This window comes from Podarcis raffonei, chromosome 5, assembly GCF_027172205.1.
Source record: "Podarcis raffonei isolate rPodRaf1 chromosome 5, rPodRaf1.pri, whole genome shotgun sequence".
NCBI lineage: Eukaryota > Metazoa > Chordata > Lepidosauria > Squamata > Lacertidae > Podarcis > Podarcis raffonei.
This window is the reverse complement of record NC_070606.1, coordinates 74691851-74715683: the sequence shown is the minus strand read 5'-3', so window position 1 is coordinate 74715683 and position 23833 is coordinate 74691851. Positions and strand designations below refer to the sequence as shown.

Sequence of the window (23833 nt, the reverse complement as noted above, 5' to 3'; positions counted from 1 at the left end):
GGTCAAGAAGGCGGTTTCTGCACGTGCTGTGGAAGGAAGTGAGTGGCAGATGGGGCTCGCCAACCTGGAAGGTAGCCCATCTAGGAAAAAGAAAACTCTGGTCCTAAACCTCCACCGCCTTGCAGGACATCTGTGGGAGAAGAAAAGGCTAACCCTACACAAATCCGGAGTGGAGTCCCTAAGACAGTTGGATGGCGCATTGTACACCTTCTGGCAACTCCTGCAGCCAAGCTGGTGCCAAATGTATTGCTCTGCTTTCCTTTGGACCACATCAGCAAGACCGAGAGTCGGGCATTGTCATCTGGGCAGCCCAGGGCCTCCATACACCCTGGCCAAGCTTACGCCCCAGGGAGGTCACTTTGGTGCTGCTAATGCTTTGACTTCACCCCCAGATGTGCACTGCATTGTCTATTGAGACAGACGGATGCCAACAACACCCATGAACCATTTCCCCCAAGTGCAATCTTTCTTAGGTAATGGGTCACAATGCACAAATGGAACCAGATTCGTTCACCACAAGAAGGGTAGGGCTATTGTTCTCCTTTAACAAAAATCGGTATCCCAGATTCAAATAAAAGTGTGCCTTTAATTCATTTATCATTTATTTATCTAACAAAGTTCTTTATTCTTCAAAGCTGCCTTTCTGCTACTGTTCCAATACTTGGAAAGAAATTCAGTAACTTCAGTGTGGGAATTTTCACACACTGCTCAGAAAAGGTGGGGGGGAGTGCATAGCTTTAGGCTAGCTATACACCCCTTTCCTTACAAGGAAGTGGAAATAAGAGCCCTTCAGTATGGAACTGTTGAGTTCGGAGATTGCTGCAGGCAAACCAGAGCCTTCCTTTTCCTTGATGATCAAAGCAGAGATTAAAGAAGCCCATTGTTCGCTTGGAGGGATCTTTCTCCTAAGCTCCAGGGATAGAAAGATTTCTGGCCTGTACTTTTCCTATGATCCAAGCAGCCATTTCCTTTGCACTCATTATCAGGACACCCACACATTCCCACATTATGCAACCAAATAGCAACAGCCTGAACGAATCATTAAAAACAATAAAGTGCCTAATGACATCTAACAGATTTAGCACAGGCTTTCATGGACTATTACAATGTGAAAACGCTGAACTGCAAGATGTTTAATTCTATCACTTGTGGATTGTATTGGCACGATGGTGATTTGTTGTTTGGTTTTGTCATGCTACATGTATTAATTGGCTTCCCAATGCCATGATGTCTGTGTTATCAACACAATTGTGTTTTTTGTGCGTGAAAGGCTATTTTTTCTAATGTTATTATTTCCATTTGTAGTTTTCCACATTTCATTGTTTTCTTGATCTCAGTTTACAATGCCCCACTCCAGCTATGGATATATATACACCTATATCACAGGATAGAGACGCGGGTGGTGCTGTGGGTAAAAGCCTCAGTGCCTAGGACTTGCTGATCAAAAGGTCGGCGGTTCGAATCCCCGCAGCGGGGTGCACTCCCGTTGCTCGGTCCCAGCGCCTGCCAACCTAGCAGTTCGAAAGCACCCCCGGGTGCAAGTAGATAAATAGGGACCTCTTACTGGCGGGAAGGTAAACGGCGTTTCTGTGTGCTGCGCTGGCTCGCCAGATGCAGCTTTGTCACACTGGCCATGTGACCTGGAAGTGTCTCCGGACAGCGCTGGCCCCCGGCCTCTAAAGTGAGATGGGCGCACAACCCTAGAGTCGGACACAACTGGCCCGTACAGGCAGGGGTACCTTTACCTTTACCTTTATATCACAGGATAATACTTCATATATCCGATGAACTGGACTGTAGTCCACGAAACTTTATTCCATCCTAAGTTTGTTTGTCTTTAACATCACACAAGGCTCTGTTGTTTTTCGCTGCAAAAAATTAACACAGCTACTCCTCAATTTGCATATGTGCATTTTGCAACAACAAAGGTTTGAGCACATGGTAAAGATTTCTCACATTATAGAACATACAGGACTGTGAGTATAGTCTATGTTTTGCATAATATGGAAAGAGATCCCAATTTCATGCTGTTGGATTTCTCAGCAAAAAATAAAGCAAGGTCTGGAACAAAAGAGCTTCTCCCCAGCCATCCAGCCTAGCAGTTATGTCTTGTGTGTCATAGCATAGTAGTAATTCACAAATCATATGCTGGGAAATAAATCAGGGTATGGGATTTTCAAGATACGGAAGGATACTTGTATGGCCAAAGTCATGTCTTGGGGCTGGAACAAAGGCAACAGTCTTGGTAAGCCCACTTAATAAAAATGTGGAAGTTACTGGCCTCTTGTAGTCAATAATATTAGATGTGAGCAGTATATCCAATCACATTTGATAACCCCCAGCCTTCATACCAACTAACAGGGAGAAAGCAAATTATGTAAGACTGCAACCTCCCAGATGTTATTGGACTACGACTCCATCAGCCCTGTTGGCAGTGCAGGGTGATGCTAATGGGAGCTGATGGGAGCTGGAGTTCAGCATCTGGATGCTTAGAGCTGACCCACTGAAATCATGACTGACTGAAGTCCCACTGAGTTCAGCGGGTATACTGAAAGTCTGGGGACGTCTGGTTACAACATGTGTCAATTTGAATCAGGGGTGGGCAACTTGTGCCTTCCAGGTGTTATTGGATTCCAGCTCCCATCAGCCCCAGCCAAGATGGCCAATGTTCAGAGACGATGGGAGTTGCAGTCCAGCAACATCTGGAGGGCCACAGGTTCCCCACCTGATTTAAATTTATACCTCCTTTTTCAGTCATTAGGACAGCTGTTTAAATCATGCTTGCTGCAGAAGAAAGAGACAGTCACCAGCTTTGGTTTGCTGATAAGCCCTAATGAGAGTTTCACTGACTATCCCTTGTAAAAGAAAGCATCTCTTTATGAGTTTGTATCATGTTTTTTTTAAAAAAAAAAAGATAATAAAAGCAAATGCTGCTATGCTTTTCACTTATGGAGATGCTCACACTGCAGTAACGGAGGCATTATTACTGTTTACTATCTGTGCATAGTTGTGCATGCATGCCACAATGTCATATAGAGAGATATAGGATAATTTGATCTAAATCCTACATCATCTGGCTTATGCCAATAGCATTTATCTCTCACTTTCAGGAGCACCTGAAATAACTGCAACATTATCACAGGTGCACACAGTAAATGATGTACACTATTCTCTAGTCTAGTTAGTTGGAGGAAAGCAGAGAGATAGCAGGGCGTGCATATGCATATATATATATATACACACACACACACACACATACATATGCGCGCGCACAGCACCCAGGGGATAAAAGTGTGGAAATGGACCTATAACCATCGTGCAACCACAGATTACTGGGAAGCTTTCTCTACTGGATGGGAAAGGCCCATTAGTTGACAAGGGAGGAGTGCTTATAGATCTATCACAGAGTCCATCCTTTGCATGCAGAAGAGATAGTGGTCTCTAGTTACAGATTTCCCCAGCAGTAAGCATGGGGAAAGTCTATTTCTTGAGACACTAAGGAGCTGCTGGAAGTCACACTAGACATGACTGAGCAAGAACCAATGGGTAGGCTGAGTATAAGACACCCTCATATGGTTGCACCCCAATCCCTGAGTGGTGCAGGATTCCAGGGGTTCCAGACGCTTACCCAGGGTTCATGTTTCCTCGGAATAAGCGACAGCGGAATCTGTGGTATCTTTAGGATATATGGTTTCTTTGCACACATAGACACCTGAGCCTACAATGGAGGGGTTCACACCAATAAGGTCTTGATTCTCCCATGGCCAAAGCCTTGAATTCCAGCAGATATCAGGCATGGCTCTGACTCTTGGTCTTCCCAGCCTGCTGCCTTTGCTTCCAGCTTTTAGCTCACGTAACTCAACTCTCCACTCTGGCCTTTGTGTTGACCAGTGAGTTGAGGGACTGGGCCCAGTCATTTTCTGTCGGGCAAAGAGCCACTTCCTTTGTTACCATAATAGTCCATACTCAGAAGGCCATCACTTCACCAGGAAGCTAGCCTGGCTATTCCAGGAATTGAATCCATGCTGGACCCAGGAATTAGAAGTGCCTCAGACATACAGCCTACCCCACCACCAACTCATAACAGTTATGTTCCAATAAGCCTTGGGCAAGTTACTATCTCTCCACACCAGATTCCCATCAGCCAAACAGGAATTACACCAGGCTGCATGCAATAAGGAAGCAAAGTTACTACCTGCCTTGACAAGAGCCTGAAAGATAGGTATGTTATAAATAAATACACAAAATGCTTTCACTTATCCATGTTATCTATATCCTTTTCTAATACACTTCAATGATAAAACTCAAAATCCAATGCCACCTAGTTAAACTTGTCCTACCTGGTGCTGTTGTTTCCTGCCCCCCCTTTCCCCCCCAGAGATGATCTTAGCTTTCTACAGCAAATGTATCACATCTAAAATCTCTCTGGTAGAGAGCATTTGAACAGGATGCGGGGAGGAAACTATTTGAGGCTCAGAAGTACATTTCCAAATGGTAGGTTGAAATGGCATTTCAGACATAATATGCTGTGTGAATGCTTTTTATCGTGCTCTCGAGAATAAACTCATTTCTCCCCACAATGCAGCACCTGTTCCTGGCCAAGAAAGGTGAATGAGATTTGGTCTTAGGGAGGCAGAACCGCTGGCAGAAGGAAGCCAGAAACCAATATTCCAAGTCCCTTAGCACTTGACTCAGCAGGACTTCTTTCTTCAAGGCAATGCCCTCAGAAGAGTAGCCGGCATCCTCTCCTTATGGCAGTGAGCGCAGAAAGGTACCACAATCCCAGTAGAGGGAGCTCACCTCCTTAATCTCAGTGTTTATGGATACAGAGTGCATCAGCCGTGAATCAGCACAGCGTTCACCAACTTGGTGCCCTCCAGATGTTTTAAACTTCAACTCCCACAGCTGATGGGAGCAGTGGTCCAAAGCATCAGGAAGGCACCAGGTTGGCAAAGGTAGAACTGGATGTATACAATGGAAGAAGAGAGGCACTTAATGGAACAGTAGGTGACCAGGGTGGGGAAAAACTATTTAGCAGCACAATCTTAGGCATGTCTACTCTCAGAAGCTAAGTTGTACATTCCATTAAATTCGGTGAGACCTGCTCCCAAGTAAGTGCAGATGGGACTGCAGGCTTAATTGCCTGAAATCAAATGGTACCTCTGGAGGTGGAATTGAAATGAAGTGAGGCAAACAGCCTCATACAAAATGCCAGGGATCCTGTTAATACCTGGAATACTGATGTGGTAACAGGCACTTAGTTCTGCTGTTAGGATAATTCAATTAAGATACATGTTGTTGATAATTAACTCTTGAAGTCACCACTCAGTTTCCCCAGAGATGTGTTCAAACTCTAGAAGCTTTCCATTAGGACTATTTTTAAAACTCCGTTTTACAAGCAGAGCTGCCACAATAGCATTTCTTCTCACGCTGTTGGTGAGCGAATAGTAATTCTTTCAGTTCTTATGAAGGACTATCATTAGAAAATAATCAGCAGCATTTGCTGCTTTCTTCACTGTATGAAACTGGCTAATTTGCAGCCCAATCCCAAACCTGAATATTAAGAAAGTCAAGTCCCACTGGGCTGAACGGAGCTTACTCCCAAGTAAGAACAGGGCTGCAGACTTAAGATAGCATTTGCTTCTTTTCCCAAGCTGCAATTGTACTATTATGAAAATATTAGCTCAGCAGCCTGTCTATCATCTGTTTCTTTAACCTAAAATTCATTGTTGGGATAAGAAACTTTATCACAGCTTTCACAGACAATCGCTCTTCAGTACCTTACTCCTAGAAATAGCTTTCCTAGATCTCATCATTATATTCCCTGGAGAAATTATCTCTGTTGTCTCACGGCACAATATCTAAGTAGGCAATGTCCCTGGGAAGCTCCATTTTCATTAATTGACACAGTATAGAAGGGAGACAATTTGATTTCATTTAAGCCTCAGACCTTGTAAGAAATTATTTTCATTTAAGAAAGCACTTAGAGAACAATGAACAAGACTGAAACAAAGTACAATAGCTACAGTCTGCACATCAAAGGACATTGTTTAGGATTTTTGCAAAAAACCAGGCTCCTCCGGCAAATTAGTAAGGCTGAAAGTCTCCTACTTTTATCAGATATGATTATAAGAGGCTGCAAATATCACAGTGGATGGGTGTCTCTCCAAAACCTTGCTATGGTAATGACTCTGGGATTTACCCATCACTTCATAGTAAGAACAATACGTTTCGCTTCACAGAATACACCTTATCAGTGCATCCAAGAGAAGAACATTGCAACGTGATTTGAGCTTTCTACAGAGAAATGGCCTCTTGTGTCACTGCTTCCTTTTGACACTTGTCTAATGATGCCATGACAGAAATATCTATAAAAAGCTGTTTTCATTTCGCAACTGAAATAGGTATCATTGTAAACTATGTACATACAGCAACCTCCAAACTTCAAGGCAAATACAAATACTGCCAGATTGGCAAAAGGCTGTAACGTTATCGCTATAGAAGTTTAAAACTATTTCAGTTCTACTTTTTTTCCTCAACCTGGGAGTATTTACTAAAAAGTTCCTGTAAATACGTCTATCTGCCACTAAAACCTCCACCTGCACAGAGTCTGTTAAGGGTACTTTTTAACATCCCTAACTTTCGTAGGGATGGTTGCATTGTAAAACACACAGCCACACGAAATCCACGCTTTCCCAACTGCTATCTCGACAAAATGCAAGCAACATTAATGTAGCAATGCCCTGTAGATTCAAAATGAGCAGAAATCGATATGTGCAACCTCCCAAACAGTTAAGTCATTGTAAAATCAGCATCTTTTATTGATTTCTTTATTAATATCACATTTAAACATTTATACAAAAGTCCAGTCCTCTGAATTCTGTTTTACGGAGTATTCCCCCACCTTACCTTCCTCCTTGCCGCCCCAACCCTCCCCCCCAAAAAAACCCCAATGCTTCAGCAATTGTGCAAGTCCTTCATGATCACCATCACAACAAGAAGTATGTATGTAAAGGTTCTGGTACATACTGAATCACGTGCCCTGCACACTTTGGGAGAGAAAAGAGGCCTCACAAATACTCACTGGTGTGTGTGTGTGTGTTTTAAATTATTGACAGCCCAGCAATGGAGAAACATAGATGTATGTTATCCTCAATAGTCCCTGGAGGATTGTAGTGGTCTTCTTCAATGATATGTCCTCATGAAAGAGCCACGTTTTGCTTGCTCTCTGTCTCTCAGGTAAACATAATTCTCAGCAAAGTTGTAACCTGCTCTCCAATCCAACCCCTTTCTGCAGAAGGCATGCAGCCCATTCACAACCTTGGCTTCCTGAGCAAGGTTTTGCTGAGGTCCTTGACTTCTTCTGGGCCGTTGACTCTTTCATAGCCTAGAATGGCCATGGGCTGGTGGCAATACTCCTCAACTTGCTTGATCTGCAGAAAGCTTAGCGCTGTCCTCCAGGCATTCACTGCCTGGCTAGCATTCCTGGCAGAAACCACAAAGGGCTTGGAAGAGTATCCAGGCCCACTGGTCATGTTGAGAGCAAACTTCTCCATCTCCGGGCTCACCGCCAGGTTGACAAACCCGTACACCTGCCGCAAAGTCTTGATGGGGTCCACTACCAGGTCCTCATAGCGGACAGCCATGTAGTTACCCTTCAGCCAGTCGGGCGGGCGCAACGCAGTTTGCAAGGTCTTGGCCATGCTCCCACAGATCACCTCCATGGCCCCTAAGGCGTGGTAGTCGGAGCCACCTCCCCCTTCCTTCTTGCTGTTCAGCTTGTGGCCAGCATCCAGGAAGGGCATGCGATGGATCCGGGGGTCCCTGCTCCTCACCACCTGCAGGCTCTCACGGATCAGCCCGTGGCGGGACTTGATCCTGGAGCTGGCCACTGCGCGGGGGTCCCGGACCAAGTGGATGACTTTGAGAGCCAAGGAAGGGTCTTGCATGAGCGGCGCCAGCACTCCGATATCGAAGACCCTCACGCCCTTGATGACCAGAGTGTGATACTTGAGGCACTCTTCCTGGAGGAGGTGCAGCTGCTGCGGAGGGCACTTCTTGCACAGCTTGTCGTCCACCATGCCCACCACTTCCTTGCGGTAGGCTGGGCAGAGCGGCGAGGAGCAGATCACTTTGTTGGTGGCCGCCCCGAAAATGCCCAGCGTGGTGAGGTTCTTCCCTGCCCCAGCCGTGCTGTAGAGCTGGAAGACGGAGAGGTCGCAGCGGTACAGGGAACTCAGCATGTCCCGCGCCGCGCCTTGCAGGGAGACGGCGTCGCCCGGGTACAGCTTCTGCCACACGTGCCACACTGGCTCGTAGAGGAAGAAGACCTCCGGGTTCTGGTTGAAGAGCTCCCCGAAGAACGAGGACCCCGACCGCCACGTGGTGAAGATGTAGACCAGCTGCCGCTTGCGGGCGAGGGGCACGGGGGGCCCGTAGAGGGCCCGAGTGTCCGACCGGGACTGGTAGGTGTAATAAGGCAGCTGCTGAGGGTAGGGGGTGCGGCGGGCGGGCGAGGGCTCGCTGCACTGCTGAGGCCCTTTGTGCCACTTATAGTCCAGCAAGTTGAGCATCGTCAGGAGCAGGAGGAGCACATAGCCCAGGCACAGCACCAGCGCCTTCCTGCGGAACACCTTCATGCCGGCAGCGGTTTGGAGCCAGGGCAGGGGAACCAGCCCTGCCAACTGTTGCACATCACAGGCAGGCGCTTGGGCCAAGGTGGGTCCGGACGCCCAGGGGCTTTCTCCCGGGCAGAGAGGGCATGTCCCCGCCTCTCAGGGAAGCTGGCTGTCCTTGGAGGCAGCCCCTCGTCGTCGCTGTTCTCCTGGGTGCCCACTGCACCCTGCTGGGCATGGGGCAGCTCCCCCCAGGGCTCTGTGGAAGAAGAAGCCGCTGTTTCCTTGCTACCTTCCCAAGCTCTTTTCTTCGCAGGACTTGGGAGCAGCCCCCAGCGCCAGCAGATGCCCAGCCAAGCGGGCAGAGAGGAGGCAGAAGAGGAGGAGGAGGAGGGGACTGCTCTGCACCAAGTTAACGCATCATCCCAGCAAAGGGATGGTGCTCAGTCAGTTCCTCCGCCAGCCCGAGGAGTTTCCGCTCTGCAGCCCAAGCGCCAGGCGGGGAGCGGAGGCAGAGCCAGGGGAGCGGGGAAAGTTGCAGAGGCCCCCGTCGAGCCGCCGATCTCCGGAAAAGTGCATTGCGCCTGATTTTTTGTGGGTCGTTTTCCTAGGGGTGGGTTGCGGGCGCAAGCGAAGCAGCCGAGGTTCCCTCCTCCTGCGCGCCCGGCTCAGCCTGGGTCCCCCACCCGCCTGCCTGCCTTGCGCCGATGCGGGCTGGTCCAGGAGGCTCTGGCCGGAGGAAGAGGAAAGAGACGAGGCCGGATGCGGGGATCCGCTAGGGCGATGCGAACGGCTCGCTGGAGAAGATCCCTCCGACTTGCGTGCTCCCGCCGCGGCTGCCCATCGCTCCCAAGCGCCCGCCAGGCACTCGATCCAGTCGGAGGGGAGGAAGAAGAGGAGGAGGAGGAAGAACCGGCCTCCCTGCAGCAGCAGCAGCAGCAGCCGGCGGCGTCGAGGTCTCTGCAATGCTCAGGCGGCGCCGCTCCATCGCCAGCCCATGGAGACTTTGGGAGCGAAGCACTTCTTTGCCCGCCAGGCAGAGAGCGCGACGCAATCGGAGCCCAGAGGCACCAGCAGCGGCGGAGGCGGCAATAGCAGCGGCGCTTCAACAGCGACGCCCGCCCGGCTCGCTTCCCCCTCTGCTGAATGGCCGAGGAGCTGCAGCTTCCAACGCAGCCGCCCGCGCCCGGCCCCCGCGGCCCTCTCCGGGCCTCCTCATTGGATGCTGCGCCTGCCACTCCTGCCGCTGACTCCCCTGCCCCTCCCCTCCCTTCCCCGGGTCAGGGATGCTGCTGGGTGTTTAAGGCTCTGCCGCGGAGCCTGCCTGGCTGGCTGGCTGGCCGGCTGGCAAGGATGGGCAGCTCTGCTCAGCTGGCTGCCCGCATCGCCACAGGGCTCCCCCTCCCGCCCGCGTGCCGCCTGCTCCCACTCCAGTCCGCCCCGCCACGCAATCCCCTCCGCTGGGAGATGGGCGCTGGGGAAAGTTTCCCCAAAGTGCAGCCAGCTGAGCTTTTCTGCAAATCCCGAAAAGAATCTTCCGCTGCTGCTTCTTTCCAAGGAAACGCAGGCCAGCATGCTCGCGTCAGACAGTCCCGTTCTGTAAGGAATCCATTCAGCACATTCCGCTTTTCTTTTTAGAAAAGTTTCGTCCTATTGCTGCTGCTGCTCCTTCAAGACACCAGCATGAACAGCAGTAGACGTGTGGAATGTTGACACGCGTTTAAATCAGGTTTTTAATTTACCGTTGGTTTTAATTGTTTTCGAATCCTTTAAATAGTTGCTTTTAATCTTTTTATTTGGGGGAGGGGCGGTAATTTCATTGTTGTGTTCTTTTTATATAAACAGCTTTGGGGTCTCCTTACAACAGAGCGGGATATACATTTCGTGAAAAACAGCCCCAGCAACAAAATCGTTGCTGTTTCTAAACAACCGTGTTAAACTCATGCAGGATACGGTAGAGTCAGGCAGACAGGCAAGCTGAAAACGCAGAACAATTTCGTGCACACCTGCAAAAGATTGCTATCGGCACATTCCTGGGCGTGCTTGCACAGAAGTAAGTCCCACTATGTTGAGTGGGATTTCATCTCTGGAAAGAGTGCATATTATTGCAGCCTGAAAGATGTGGTATGTTCATGTACAAACATAAGAAACTGCTGAGAGTGAGATGATCCATGAGATGCTTTTGCTACTTAGGAGTATAGGAAACTGCCATCTGCCAAGCCAGATCATCAGTCCATCTAGCTCCATAATGTCTACACTGACTGGCAGTGGCTCTCCAGGGTTTCAGGCAGGGGATTTATCCAGCCGTACCTGCAGATGTCAGGAATGAACCTGGGACCTTCTGCATCCATTGAGGATGTTCTATCCCTGGGCTTCAGCCCTTCTCCTATTTAAAATGGGCCGGACAGCTATCCTAAGATTGCGTTTTTTGCCTGTTGCCCCCCGATAAGAATCTTGAGGCACTTTAAAGGCTGACAGGTTATTTGAAGAAGAGTTTGGATTTGATACCCCACTTTATCACTACCCGAAGGAGTCTCAAAGCAGCTAACATTCTCCTTTACTTCCTCCCCCACAACAAACACTCTGTGAGGTGAGTGAGGCTGAGAGACTTCAGAGAAGTGTGTCTAGCTCAAGGTCACCCAGCAGCTGCATATGGAGGAGCGGAGACGCGAACCCAGTTCACCAGTTTACGAGACTACTGCTCTTAACCACTACACCACATTGGCTCTCTTTTGAGGCATTGTGGATTATAGGACATTCCATAAGATGCACTGAGTTGGCCGCAACGAAACTAAATACTTAGCTCCAGAGATGGTGGTGGTTGTGAACATTTTGAAAGATGAGACTGAAAAGTCAGTGCCGACATTCCAAAAGCAGAGGTATCTTATATTAGTCATTAAGTGAAGTAAACAAGAAACAAAGGGAAGATGTTCCCACACTGTAATATTGCATCTCTTAGGTTTTTCATGCAGCAGCTGGGTCCAACCCTGAATGCAATGCAATCAGGTCTGTATAGTATGTATGTGATAAGGGGATGGGGGTGGATAGGGTTGGGCTAACTTAAAGTCCCACTGATTTCAGTGGGTCTGGCTTAAGTCTGGATCCAGCCCTTATTCATGTAGAATGTCATTTTTACATGCATACACCCACTCTAAAATTGCATCTTTGGAGGGGGGGGGGAATGCATCTTCAAAATACACACAAGTCCAATGAAAGAGAACTCTTTGTGGTCCAAACTACATTGTTTTGTCTCTTTGAACGTCGGTGCTGCCTGGATACAGATATAAATTTTACCATATTGAAAAAGGAAAACTGCCTGACACAGGTATTCAAAATTATACTATTAATTCAGGCTATGCTTGCTGGAAAACAGTATGGATTCATTATACATTAAAAACCTAGATTTTGATGAGCACATCCAGGAATGATATACTTATGGTATTGGATTTTAGAATGTAACTCAGACTCACATATTCTGCCAGTTGCAAAGGCCCTCAACATTTCACCTGCCCTCCAGCTTGCATTTTTCCTCTACATCACTACAAGGCTATCCTACAACTCCTTATTTAATCTGAGTATAAAGAGGCTTTCACTATTCCTCATTTGCTTACACAGATTTTAAATTGCTTTCTTTGTGTTTCACATGGCATGCATTGTGGTTTTGATGCATTCACCTTCATTGTTTAAGGAAGTACGGTAAATATTCATTCTCTGTAAACATAGAGATCCGGGTGCCACATTTACACATATTTCAAACATACCATTTGTATTCCAGTTGTTTCTGGATTATCCTGAACTAAAATGTTATTCTGTAAAGAAGTAGCATTTAAACTAAGGTTACACTTCACTTCAGGCACCAATCTTCTGATTTAATTTCTCTTTTAGTTGCATTTTCCTCAAACCAGTGGTAGTCCCACCTCCTCCTGTTGGGAAAAGTTACCTCTGGTTACATTTGGTCTTGTCAAGCGAGTCTATCTGCTCAGTGCTCCATTTCTTATCCAGGAGTCTTCCTGGAAACAACACGATGCTGGGGGCAAGGGGAGCTCTACATAACGAGCCTGCCATCAAATCACAGAACTGTAGAGTTGGAAGGGACCACAGGGATCATTTAGGCCAACCCCCTGCAATGCAGGAATCTCTTGCCCAAGTAAGTTTTTATCTGTGCTTTTTGCCATCCAATGGAGGCTAGTCCATTAGGCCAAGGGGAACACTGTCCCACCAACTTCAGTGTGCTCTCAGCCAGGCTCCGCCTGCCTCCCTTCTTACTTGCAGCCCGATCAGACGGGAGGAGGATGGAAACAAAGCTAGTTGTTTCTGTGGGTCTCTGTTTTTCTATGAATTTCTGTTCTCACAGAGTTTGGTCTTCAGTGTTTGTAAATCCAATTTTCAAAAGAAAAGCAATAAAAGAGAAAGAGAAAACCACACAGAGCTGAAAGAGGAAGTAGGAAAAGCGATGCTCATCCCACTTCCTGTTTCAGCCTTATGTGCTTGGATAAGCATTGCAAGGGCCAGTAGTCCAAGCGTGTCTCTCTCTCTCTCTCTATCACCTCTATCTGCTTCTGGGATAACGCCCCCCCCCCCACCACTTCATGATGAAGGGGGTCAGTGAATGGGTGGGAGAGGGGGACTCACAGGCTTTGTGGGCAGCCAAGGAAGTACTCGAGAGCACCATGACACCCGCAGACGCCAACACTGGGGACCCCAGAGATGGACCAACAGCTGTTCCCTGCACAGGGGATATTTTCAGATGCCTCACCCTTTCTATAGCCAGACTAAGGAAGCTTACAGTGTGTTAATCATTGTGTTCAGTTAATCACAGATTGAGATATGTACGCCAAAGTGTAATATCCTAATCCTAAACTTCAGCAATTGCAGTAACAGAGTTGCCTTTATTAAGAGAGTCCCACTTTTTCACTCTTACGGCGAGTCTTCCCTGGTCCCTTTCAAAGTCCTGTGTCAAATCTTTATCCCTTGGCTTTCATCCTGCCTAGTTTTGTATGCAGTTCTGGCTCAGACTCAGCAACCTCATTAGCTTTCTGAAGCAGGCTCATTTTCCTTGCATAAATGCATTTTTGCTCATGTGAAGTTCTGCCTTCTACTGAATTAACAGTAAGCTGCAAAATATGATTGATCTAGCTTTCGTAGATGTATCGGTCTTTGCATTTTAACTGTCTTCTTTTGTTAACACACGACTTCTCTGTTACAATATTGGTATATGTTTTGTCTTCAGTGTTGTATCGTATTATCTATTCTGCAGAAGGATATGTGGATCATAACAGCAAGGTTAAATGGAAAATTCAGATTTGTATTGCAGACTATATTATTCACTTGTTTTCGCCATCTGCCCCCTCTGGTGTCCAAATCGTTCCTGCTTGGTAAGAAAATGAGGATTCGGTGCCTTATTCAGGCAGTTTTAAAGAAACGCCAGTCCATTGTCAAGCCACTGCCTTTAACTATAACATTTTTAACTCCATGAAAAAAAGAGAAATAGACAGAACACAATCCCATTAACGTCTTCTCAGAAATAAGCTCATCGGGGCTTACTCCGCAGAAGTAAGAGAGTTCAAAAGTGCAGCCTAAGGTTTACCTGGAAGTAACCTTCCCTGAACGCAATAGGATTTACTTCTGAATAAAAATAAAAATTATTATTATTATATTATTATTATTATTATTATTATTATTAATAGATGTCACTAGGATTTCGCACTAGAGTGCAAACCTAGGCATGTTTGCTCTGGAGTAGCACTGTTTTCAGCAGGGACTTACCTTCTAGTGTGCATTTTAAGATTGCAGCCTTAGGGGATGCCTTGTCACAGAAATCATTATGTAACAAACTGCCCTGAAAGTTGGAGGAGCTAATCAATAACATCCTTTTCATTCCTATTTCAATTAAATAACATGGAGCTTATATTTCCCATTTGTCCATTATAACTTTCTTTTCTCTTTTTTTGTTTCTTAATATGAATTTATTATATTTATGCCTTGCTTTTGTATCCATCATGTTTCATTTACTGCTGCCAGTAGCTCCTTGGAGGAGAAATTTAGGAATCAGCTCTGAACTATCTCCCTTCATATGAAGACCCTGCCCCTAAGATTGGTAGCTTTTATTTAAACCAAGCCCCTGTGTCCCCTTGGAGTGCAGCAAGAGCCAGCATGAGAAATTAGGGTCGGGTTAGCAATTCATTTTTACTGTTAATCTTGAGAGGGGGTTATTATCATTTAATAGTTGTTAATTTATTATTTACAATTATAGACCACTTACTATCCGAAAATTTCAAAGCAGTTTATCATAGATTTAAAAAAGCATATATAAACAATACCATAAAAACATGTCAAGTGATTAACATAATAGCAGGACAAATGCATAAACAGCATGCCTGTACGTAAACAAACTCAATAGAAATGAAACCAGAGAGCATAATATAAAATTCATCGAACATAACACACATTTGATATGTATCCATTAGGTGTGGCTGTTCCATCTTGTATACTAGGAGTAGCCAATGTGTTGCCCTGCAGATGCTCCCATCAGTCTAGGCCAGCATATTCAATGGCCAGGGACGGGGTGGACCTGGGTCATATAGCACCCTATGCAAGGCCAAAAGTTTCCCCCTCCCAGCCCTTGTGGTGCCTTCCAAAAGTCTGGTAAGCGAGGCACCAGGCTTTGGGAAGGAGGGTCCAAGAGCCCTCATGCTTCCTTCCCAAGGCTGAGAAATCTTTGGGAAGGAGGCAGGGGTACCTCAGGCCTCTGTCGGATCCTTCACAAAGTAAGCGCTTACTGGGTGTTTTTATCTTGTATTTTATTCTGTGAACATCCCTGAGATCTTACGATGAAGGGCGGTAAATAAATTTAATTAAATGATGTTGTTGTTGTTGTTGAGGATGATGATAATAGGCTTTGGGAAGGAGGCAGGAAGGCACCCCCTTGAGTTCTCTTCCAACTCTACAAATCTATGATAGGGATGTGGGTGGCGCTGCGGTCTAAACCACTGAGCCTCTTGGGCTTGCTGATCAGAAGGTTGGCAGTTTGAATCCCTGCGACAGGGTGAGCTCCCATTGCTCTGCCCCAGCTCCTGCCAACCTAGCATTTCAAAAGGATGCCAGTGCAAGTAGATAAATAGGTACCACTGTGGCAGGAAGGTAAACAGCATTTCCATGTGCTCTGGCTTCCGTCATGGTGTTCCGTTGCGCCAGAAGTGGTTTAGTCATGCTGGCCACATGAGCTGGAAAACTGTCTGCAGACAAACACCAGCTCCCTCGGCCTAATAGCAAGATGAGCACGCGACCCCATAGTCGCCTTTGACTGGATTTAACCATCCAGGGGTCCTTTACCTTGTATCTTTTACAAATCTATGATTCTATTACAGTGGTACCTCGGGTTACAGACACATCAGGTTACAGACGCTACAGGTTATAGACTTCGCTAACCCAGAAATGGTACCTCAGGTTAAGAACTTTGCTTCAGGCTGAGAACAGAAATCTGCAGCGGTGGCGCAGTGGCAGCGGGAGGCCCCATTAGCTAAAGTGGTGCTTCATGTTAAGAACAGTTTCAGGTTAAGAACAGACCTCCAGAATGAATTAAGTTCTTAACCCGAGGTACCACTCAGACACAATGGACTTGGCAGTGTTGCTCGACTATACTAGTAGGCCACCTGCTCAGGAAAAAAAATAGGATGCATGTTCTGTTTATCACACTTGTCTTCACCTCTTTGTGTGGCAACACTTGCTGCACTGCTCAGGCCAAGACTTTGTGAAACACCCCTCGGAGAAGCCTCTTTTCTTTAGCTACAGATGTGTCCACAGCTGGTTTATACTAGCAGACACAGTTTGCCAGATAACTTTTACACATTTGTTTTTAACAGGCTCAGGCCTGTTCAAAAGCTCCAGGGAGAATTTTCCATGTGGCTTTCCAGCAAAGCCCAATAAAAAGAGCAGAACCTTCTGTGGCCATTCTGCTTTCACTTACTGAAGGACCACGTTCTGGGTTAAACACTTCTGATCCTCTTCCCAGATCTTAGCATATACTAAGGCCAAAAAAAAGGAATAGTTAATAATTTATCTAACAAACGCAACCTATTTTTCTGCTTATTGAATATTTATGGGCAGATAACGTTTCTTCAAAACATTCGCATTAATTGGAAGTAGTCCATGAATTTTGTGGGGGTTTTAAAATAACAGGAACATCCTTCAGTATTTACTGTGGGTCTCATTCTTCCTCAAATACATTTGTGCTACATTGTCCTTCATCTCTCACCACTGCTAGAGGTGAAGGGCCACTCTACACATTAGCTGCACTTTTCTTACACAGAAAGAAGTTATAAAAGGCAGGCCCCAGAGGACATAAGTCCTTTTTATATGAGTCAGCTTCCCATCTACACTTGCATTTTATACAAAAGATGATGAAGTAGGAAGTGCAGTAGCACAATGATGAATCTGCTTGGCTCACCGAAGATCCCAGGGTCAATTCCCAGCATTTAAGAGAGTGGTTGGTGCTGTGGTCTAAACCACTGAGCCTCTTGGGCTTGCTGATCAGAAGGTTGGCGGTTCGAATCCCCGCGACGGGGTGAGCTCCAGTTGCTCTGTCCCAGCTCCTGCCAATCTAGCATTTCAAAAGCACACCAGTGCAAGTAGATAAATAGGTACTGCTCCGGCGGGAAGGTAAACTGTGTTTCTGTGTGCTCTGGTTTCCATCACGGTGTCCCGTTGTGCCAGAAGTCATGCTGGCCACATGACCCAGAAAGCTGTCCGTGGACAAACGCCGGCTCCCTCAGCCTGAAAAGCAAGACGAGTGTCACCAGGGCTGTCTTAAGTATATCTTGCGCCGTAGTGCAAAGATCCCTCCATTCCCATCCCCCCCAGTTCCCAGAGTTGCCAACCTTTTTACAGCGCTGCTGGCAGCTTTGCGGGGCTGGAGGAGGCGGGCAGTGGCTGGAGGGCAGCTCCTCCGGCGGGGAAGAGGCAGAGGCTCTGGGTGCGGTGCTGCTTCAGCAAGGCGGGCAAGGGCGGTGAGCTGATGCCAGGAGGCGCCGCGCCCAGCCTCCGCCTCTTCCCTGGCGCCCTCCAGAACTTGGCGCCCTGGTGCCTCATGCCACTTTATGGAAAAGAAGCCCCTGAGCGTCACACCCCACAGTCGCCTTTGACTGGACTTCACATTTACCTTTTACCTCAGCATCTCCAGGTTGGGCTGGGAATGTCCTTTGTCTGAAACCCTGGAGTGCTGCTGCCAGTCAGGGTAGACAATATGGAGTTAGATGGGCTGATAGCCTGACATGCTATACATCAGCTTCTTATGCTCGTAAGCAGCTAAAGGACTTCATGAGTCCCATTAGGGGCCAGCGGGGGCGGTAGGCTGCTCAGCCCTATATCCCAGGTGGGATCACCTCACTTTCACTGTTCCACATAAACTGTCTTGAGCATTGTATCGGGAAATTTTTAATGTCTGACGTTTTACAATTTTTTATATGTGCTGTAAGCTGTCCAGAGTGGCGGGGGAAACCCAGCCAGATGGGTGGGGTATAAATGATAAAATTATTATTGTTATTATCATTATCATAAATCACCTAAAATTGCTTTCCCCTTCTCCCTCTCATTACTTTTTCCTCATGTGTCTTTTTAGATTGTTACCTCAGACCAGGGTCTGCCTTGGTCCTTATTTTTGTAAGCCACTCTGAGAGTGATTTTCGGCTAAAGAACGAGGTATAAACGCCTGAAATAAAATAAAATCAATGAACTGATTCGCATGATCACACTTTCACATGTTTTTTTTGGACTCTGCTGTACGACTGAATTAAGTCTATATACCCAGAGGTTGCTTAAAACTCAGTAAATTGGTGGCCAATTATTGTAGGTGCTTCACACACAGCCCCTAGCCTAAAAATTAGAGCAGCAAATGTGGGAATTTTCAAACTAATAACTGCTGCAAGGTGAGCAGGCAGGTCTACTTTTTAATCTGTAATGGAACTGTGTAGTTCTGTGTATCCTTTGTGGGACGTAGGTATTGTGATACAATGAGCTATTTTAGGTAACACTGCAATCTACTGTTCCATATATTTGTTTCCTGACAACGTGTGGAGTTCATGTCTTACTTCTATTGTAATAATATCTTTGCCATTATAGATGGCTGAAGCATGGTGACTCATGGGTCAGGATTTTGAAAAATATTGATTTTTCTATGATGGGCACCCTTCACACACAGCTTATTTAGAGCTTGAACAGCTAAAGAACAGGTTCCTTCAGAATGGGATTTTCGTAGCAGCACCAAGTTGCTGGAAAATAACTCTAATTAACTAAGGAATGTTCAGAAATTGGTTATCTTTCCTTCTAATCTATATTTTAGAAAGCCAGCAGTACTTCTCAACTGATCATTTTCATTCCTCTTGAGATGCACGGCACTGATTAACACATTCATTAAGCAGTGGAAACAAAGAAACCATTTGCCTTCTCATGTGAAGAATAATACCTAGGTAAGCTTTCTACAACCTCCGCCATGCTGACAGCGGTCCTGGGTCTGATGGGATTTGTAGTCCAAAATAAGGCTGTCCTAGATCATCATAACCTTGGTGGTGGTGTTAGGGGAAATAAATGGTTTTCTAATAAGAGAGGAAAGCAATTAGAAACTTCAGGCAGGCAGCTGTTTTTATGAAGCAGATACTGTCTTGAGGATTTTAAAAATTGCTAACCCTATCTCTTTTGAAATTGTTTTGTATTTTTTATACATTGCAAGCTAACTTGAGTGGCATGTTTACACTAGAAAGCAGGGGCATAAACACTCAAGCAAATAATAATAAATAATAGCTTCATGGTTTGCCATATCACTGTACAGTGAGAAAAGAAATCCTTTATAAGAGGCGAGCAATAGTATACAGAATGGGTAGAATCTCTGTCATTTGTGGTGGAACCCTAAATCCATTGGCATAAATGAGAACGTACCTATGACCCTTGATTTCTTTGCTGAAATTAATGGGCCCATAAAATCTGGGCTGCATTCTAATGGTTTCTCTTTATTTGTCATAGGGGGTCCATATTCCGCCAAAAAAGCAATTCTAATGAAACAGCATTCCATAAGAATTTTGCCTACAGAATTCTTGCTGAAATTTCAGCAACACAGCCTTTGTTACATATTTTTAGGGAAAAACATCCCTCTTCTTCCAGTCCTTTGGCTCATGAAACTATCTATGACCTTTTAAACAATTGGGGGTATTGTTTTTGTTTATTATTATAGTTTATATTTTTTCTGTTTTTTATTTTTATATTGTAAACTGCCCTTTCACAAGGGTTTTCCCACACCAATCAAAGAAAATGCACTCCAAACTCAATTTAGGACCTAGAATTGGGGATGAAGGAGAAATTTTATTCAGTTCACATGTGAAGGCAAATGTCCCTCCCTTAAATCACACTTTCCAAAACAATCTGAAAGCCACAACACAGCCATCCTTCAAAATTTACAGTTCTCTGAATTTGCAGTGCAGCCAGTTGTAAATACATATACCAAATTAAAATGCACACAAAATGCATATGTCAAGGTAAAGTGTGCACAAAAATGCACATTTAGTGACAATAACATATAAAAATGCATCAGGGAAAATATAAATATTTGAGAACATGTGCGGTGCAAAAATGTATATATTAAGTGAAATTGCATACCAAAAAGTCTGTATTAGAGAAAATGCACACTAAATCCTGGTTAATTTTCATGTGGCTCTTTTAAATAATAATGATGATGATGATGATGATGATGATGATGATAATGATATCACAAACTAGACTGAGCTTAAAATTTCAAAAATTAGAAGCTGAGGAAAACAAAATATGGCAGATCCCGCTCCCCTCTTCTTCAGATGATACTTACTCAAGTCTGTTTGGAAAAGATTGATGAACTTCATGCAGCCTTGCTAAATGGCATGAACTAGCAGGACAACGGGGAGGAGGAAGAGGATCCCGGCGAGGGTTTTAGCTGGGACTGGGACATACCAGGGCAAGCTGAAGAAAGGTAATAAAACATGGGTGTAGGAAGTACTCACAGGATGATGGGGGATGGCAAGGGGATGGAAGTCAGTGCACGGGAACCAGATAACAGGACCCATCACGAACATGGCAGGCTCTGAGACTTAGGGAGCAGTGGTAGGGGTGCTCCAGGAAACTGAGGCAGGCAAGGGCCCACAGCCCAGCTCCCTAGCTGGCCAGGTGGGGCTGGCTAGCTTTGGGAGGAAGTGTGTGATTCCTAGGCTGGAGTAGGCTTGGAACAGGTGAGAGTCATATGCCTCATCAAGCCCAGATGCTGCAATCAGCATGCAAAGTTCCAAAGGGTAGCAAAGCTGAGGTGCTGTGTCTGCTCAACTGCCCACGTTGAGGGACCTCTGCTTGGATGTTGTGAGACTGTGGTTCACTTTGGACTTGTGGACTGACCCTGGACTGGGGACTCAACATACTGATTTGCAGCCAGGTAGGCCAGGGGTTCAGAACACGGGGGAGGGGCCTTAATTTATGAATGGTTTTCATTGATGGTTTTAGTCAAGGAAGAACTTGCACTTTAGCAATAAAGAAGGGACATGAACAGCTTGCAAAGAGCACAAATCCAACAGCTTTGCTTTTAGAAAAAAACATTTGGATGTCTTGGACAGTTATCTTATGCTATGGTTGCCATACTTCCGGAATATCCCTGACATAGCTGGTATTCAGCCATTGGAAAAAGTGTCTGGGCAGAAACTGGTAAATTTCCTTAAAAATAGTTCAGAAACTTCATTTAAAAAAAAAATCTGCAAAAAAATCTCAACAACTTTGCCTTATGCCTTTGCACATGTGCCTATGCAAGATTGTTGCCAGTAGGCCAAGTTCATGATCTCTAATAAACATCCTTCATAGACTAGTCAGTTTTAAAATATCCCATACTGAGATATCAGGAGATGCAGACGAGAGGAGAATAGTTTATCCTTCACTGAACCAGATTCACAGCTGCACTACCAATTTGACACCAGAGGGAACAGCATCTATTTTCAGTCTCTATGAAGATGTGGCAGTTCAGCAGCTGCGGTCACAGTAGGACTGAGTTGTGTTGTTTGAATTTAAAGGCCATGCTCAGTAGAACAAAAAATAAAATAAAATCAAGGCCTTTTGTTGAACCTGCTTCTTCAGAAAAGTCTTCCCTGAGTTACTCTAAACTTGTTTGTTCTGCTGAAGGCCTAGTCACTTCCCTGTGCCATAGCCACTATTCACACGTCCTTCAGTGTTTCATAGATGAAAAAGGAGACACTAGGCTTGCACACCCACCCCCATTACACAATGCGAAGGCTCTTTCCTATCTGATGCACATTGTATTCATTTACTCTCAGCAACTGCCTGCCCCGCAGTGTCTTCTGCAGAAAGTGTTTACCTGCTTGTACTTATTATAGAATCATTATAGAATCACTGCAATTCAAATATGTTCATCAATATTTGGTGGGAAGGGGATGGAAGGGTGATATTCTACCGAGTGCTTGAGATCAGGGTGCCTGCTGAGTAGGTAGAACACGAGACTCTTAATCTCAGGGTCATGGGTCCGAGTTGGACAAAAGATTTCTGCAGTCCTGCGGGTTGGACTAAATGACCCTCGTGGTCCCCTCCAGCTCTACGTGTATAAGTTTTACCGAGAGGAGACCCATTGAAATTCATGACCCTAACTTAGCCATGTTCATTACTTTAAATGGATCTACTCTGAGTAAACCTTCGTTGAACACTCTTCCTTGTGTCCATGAGCAAGCATGTTTATATGCAGGGCTTCTGTCAGCACCCAACAAGCTTAGGCTGCTCCTGGAGCCCCATTGCTGATGGTGTCCCCTTTTCCTTGCACTCCAAGTACTGTTGGATAGTTTAGAGAACTACTGTTATGTACTGAGTTGAATAGGATCCAAACTGCAGCAGTCTGATTGGTCCTAGAACAATAGGATCCAAAAGGCAGCAGTCTGATTGGTCCTAGAACAATAGGATTCAGAATGCAGCAGTCTGATTGGTCCTAGAACAATGCAGCAGTATGATTGGTTGGCAGGAACTACCCAATCATGCTCCAGATAGAAGTGAATCCACAACCTGATTGGCTTACAGTAGAATTCCGGAATTAGCCAATCATGTGTAGCCCATTGTGTAAATAATGTATATAAAGCAGATACTTTGAGGGGACTCTCATTCATTCCTCCTCACCACTATGAGCTGAATAAAGAGCATGAAATCACCTTGCGACTCTGAGTATATTTCAACTACCATTTAATTTTCCCACAATGCCCTGAGAAATAGGAATTGGCATCACTCCAGGGCACTGTGGGAAATCAAAATGGAGGTTCCAAGACACCCAGTGTTCATTGGAGCAGTTTGCCTGCCTGCAGGTGAGCCACCACAGCTCATAAGGGAGGCCACAGACATAGAAGGGGGGTGCTCCAAAGGGCACTATGCTGAAGGCCCCCCAAAAGCTGGAACTAGCCCTGTTACATGGGCATCAACTAGAGACAAGATATATTAGCTTTCCCATGAAGATTTGAGTCTGGAGAGGGGACTAAAGCTTGAAGAACTGTAGTGCATGCTTGTATACATGTTTTTTTTTTTAAGTATTCAAAACATCGCACCAAGAGGAGAAATGAAACATCCTAGAGTTAGGTTGTACATCACTGGGACTGATGGATAGAGATAGTTAGTGTATATGGGTTGTATCCAATGTTGCTCAAAGGCTGCATACATACCGTATAATGAAATCACATGACTTCCACCGAAGAATCCTGGGAACTGTAGTTTTCTCCTCTCAGAGCTGCAATTCCCAACACCCTTAGTAAAATACAGTTTCTAGGTCAGGCTTCCTCAAACTTGGCCCTCCATATGTTTTTGGCCTGCAACTCCCATGCTCCCTAGCTAGCAGGACCAGTGGTCAGGGATAATGGGTATTGTAGTCTCAAAACATCTGGAGGCCCGAGTTTGTGGAAGCCTGTTCTAGGAAATGTGTTTTAATTGTATAGTGTATACACAGACCTACTCAGAGCAGACCTGTTGAAAAACAATGAACATGACTGATCTAAGTCCATTAATTTCAATGGTTCTACTCTTGCTAATCATGGCTTAGTTGGATACTCTTTGTATTTACTATCAATTCCTGACCTCTCTTTGCAATCCCAATTTTGGCTAATGGAGATGGTAAGCTATCTGCAAGTCCAAACATCTCTAGTCTGTTCTTATATCGCTTTGCAAACTATGGAGGGTTT

The 23833-nt window shown here is 45.6% G+C and overlaps 1 protein-coding gene across 1 annotated transcript; it reads right to left on the bottom strand.

Moving 5' to 3' along the window:
• Nucleotides 1-6797: 6797 nt before the first annotated feature.
• Nucleotides 6798-8649, bottom strand: CHST2 (carbohydrate sulfotransferase 2). Its single transcript, XM_053390192.1, has one exon. It carries the CDS (start codon nucleotides 8637-8639, stop codon nucleotides 7314-7316), a length of 1326 nt encoding a protein of 441 aa, XP_053246167.1. The 5' UTR covers nucleotides 8640-8649; the 3' UTR covers nucleotides 6798-7313.
• Nucleotides 8650-23833: the final 15184 nt, after the last annotated feature.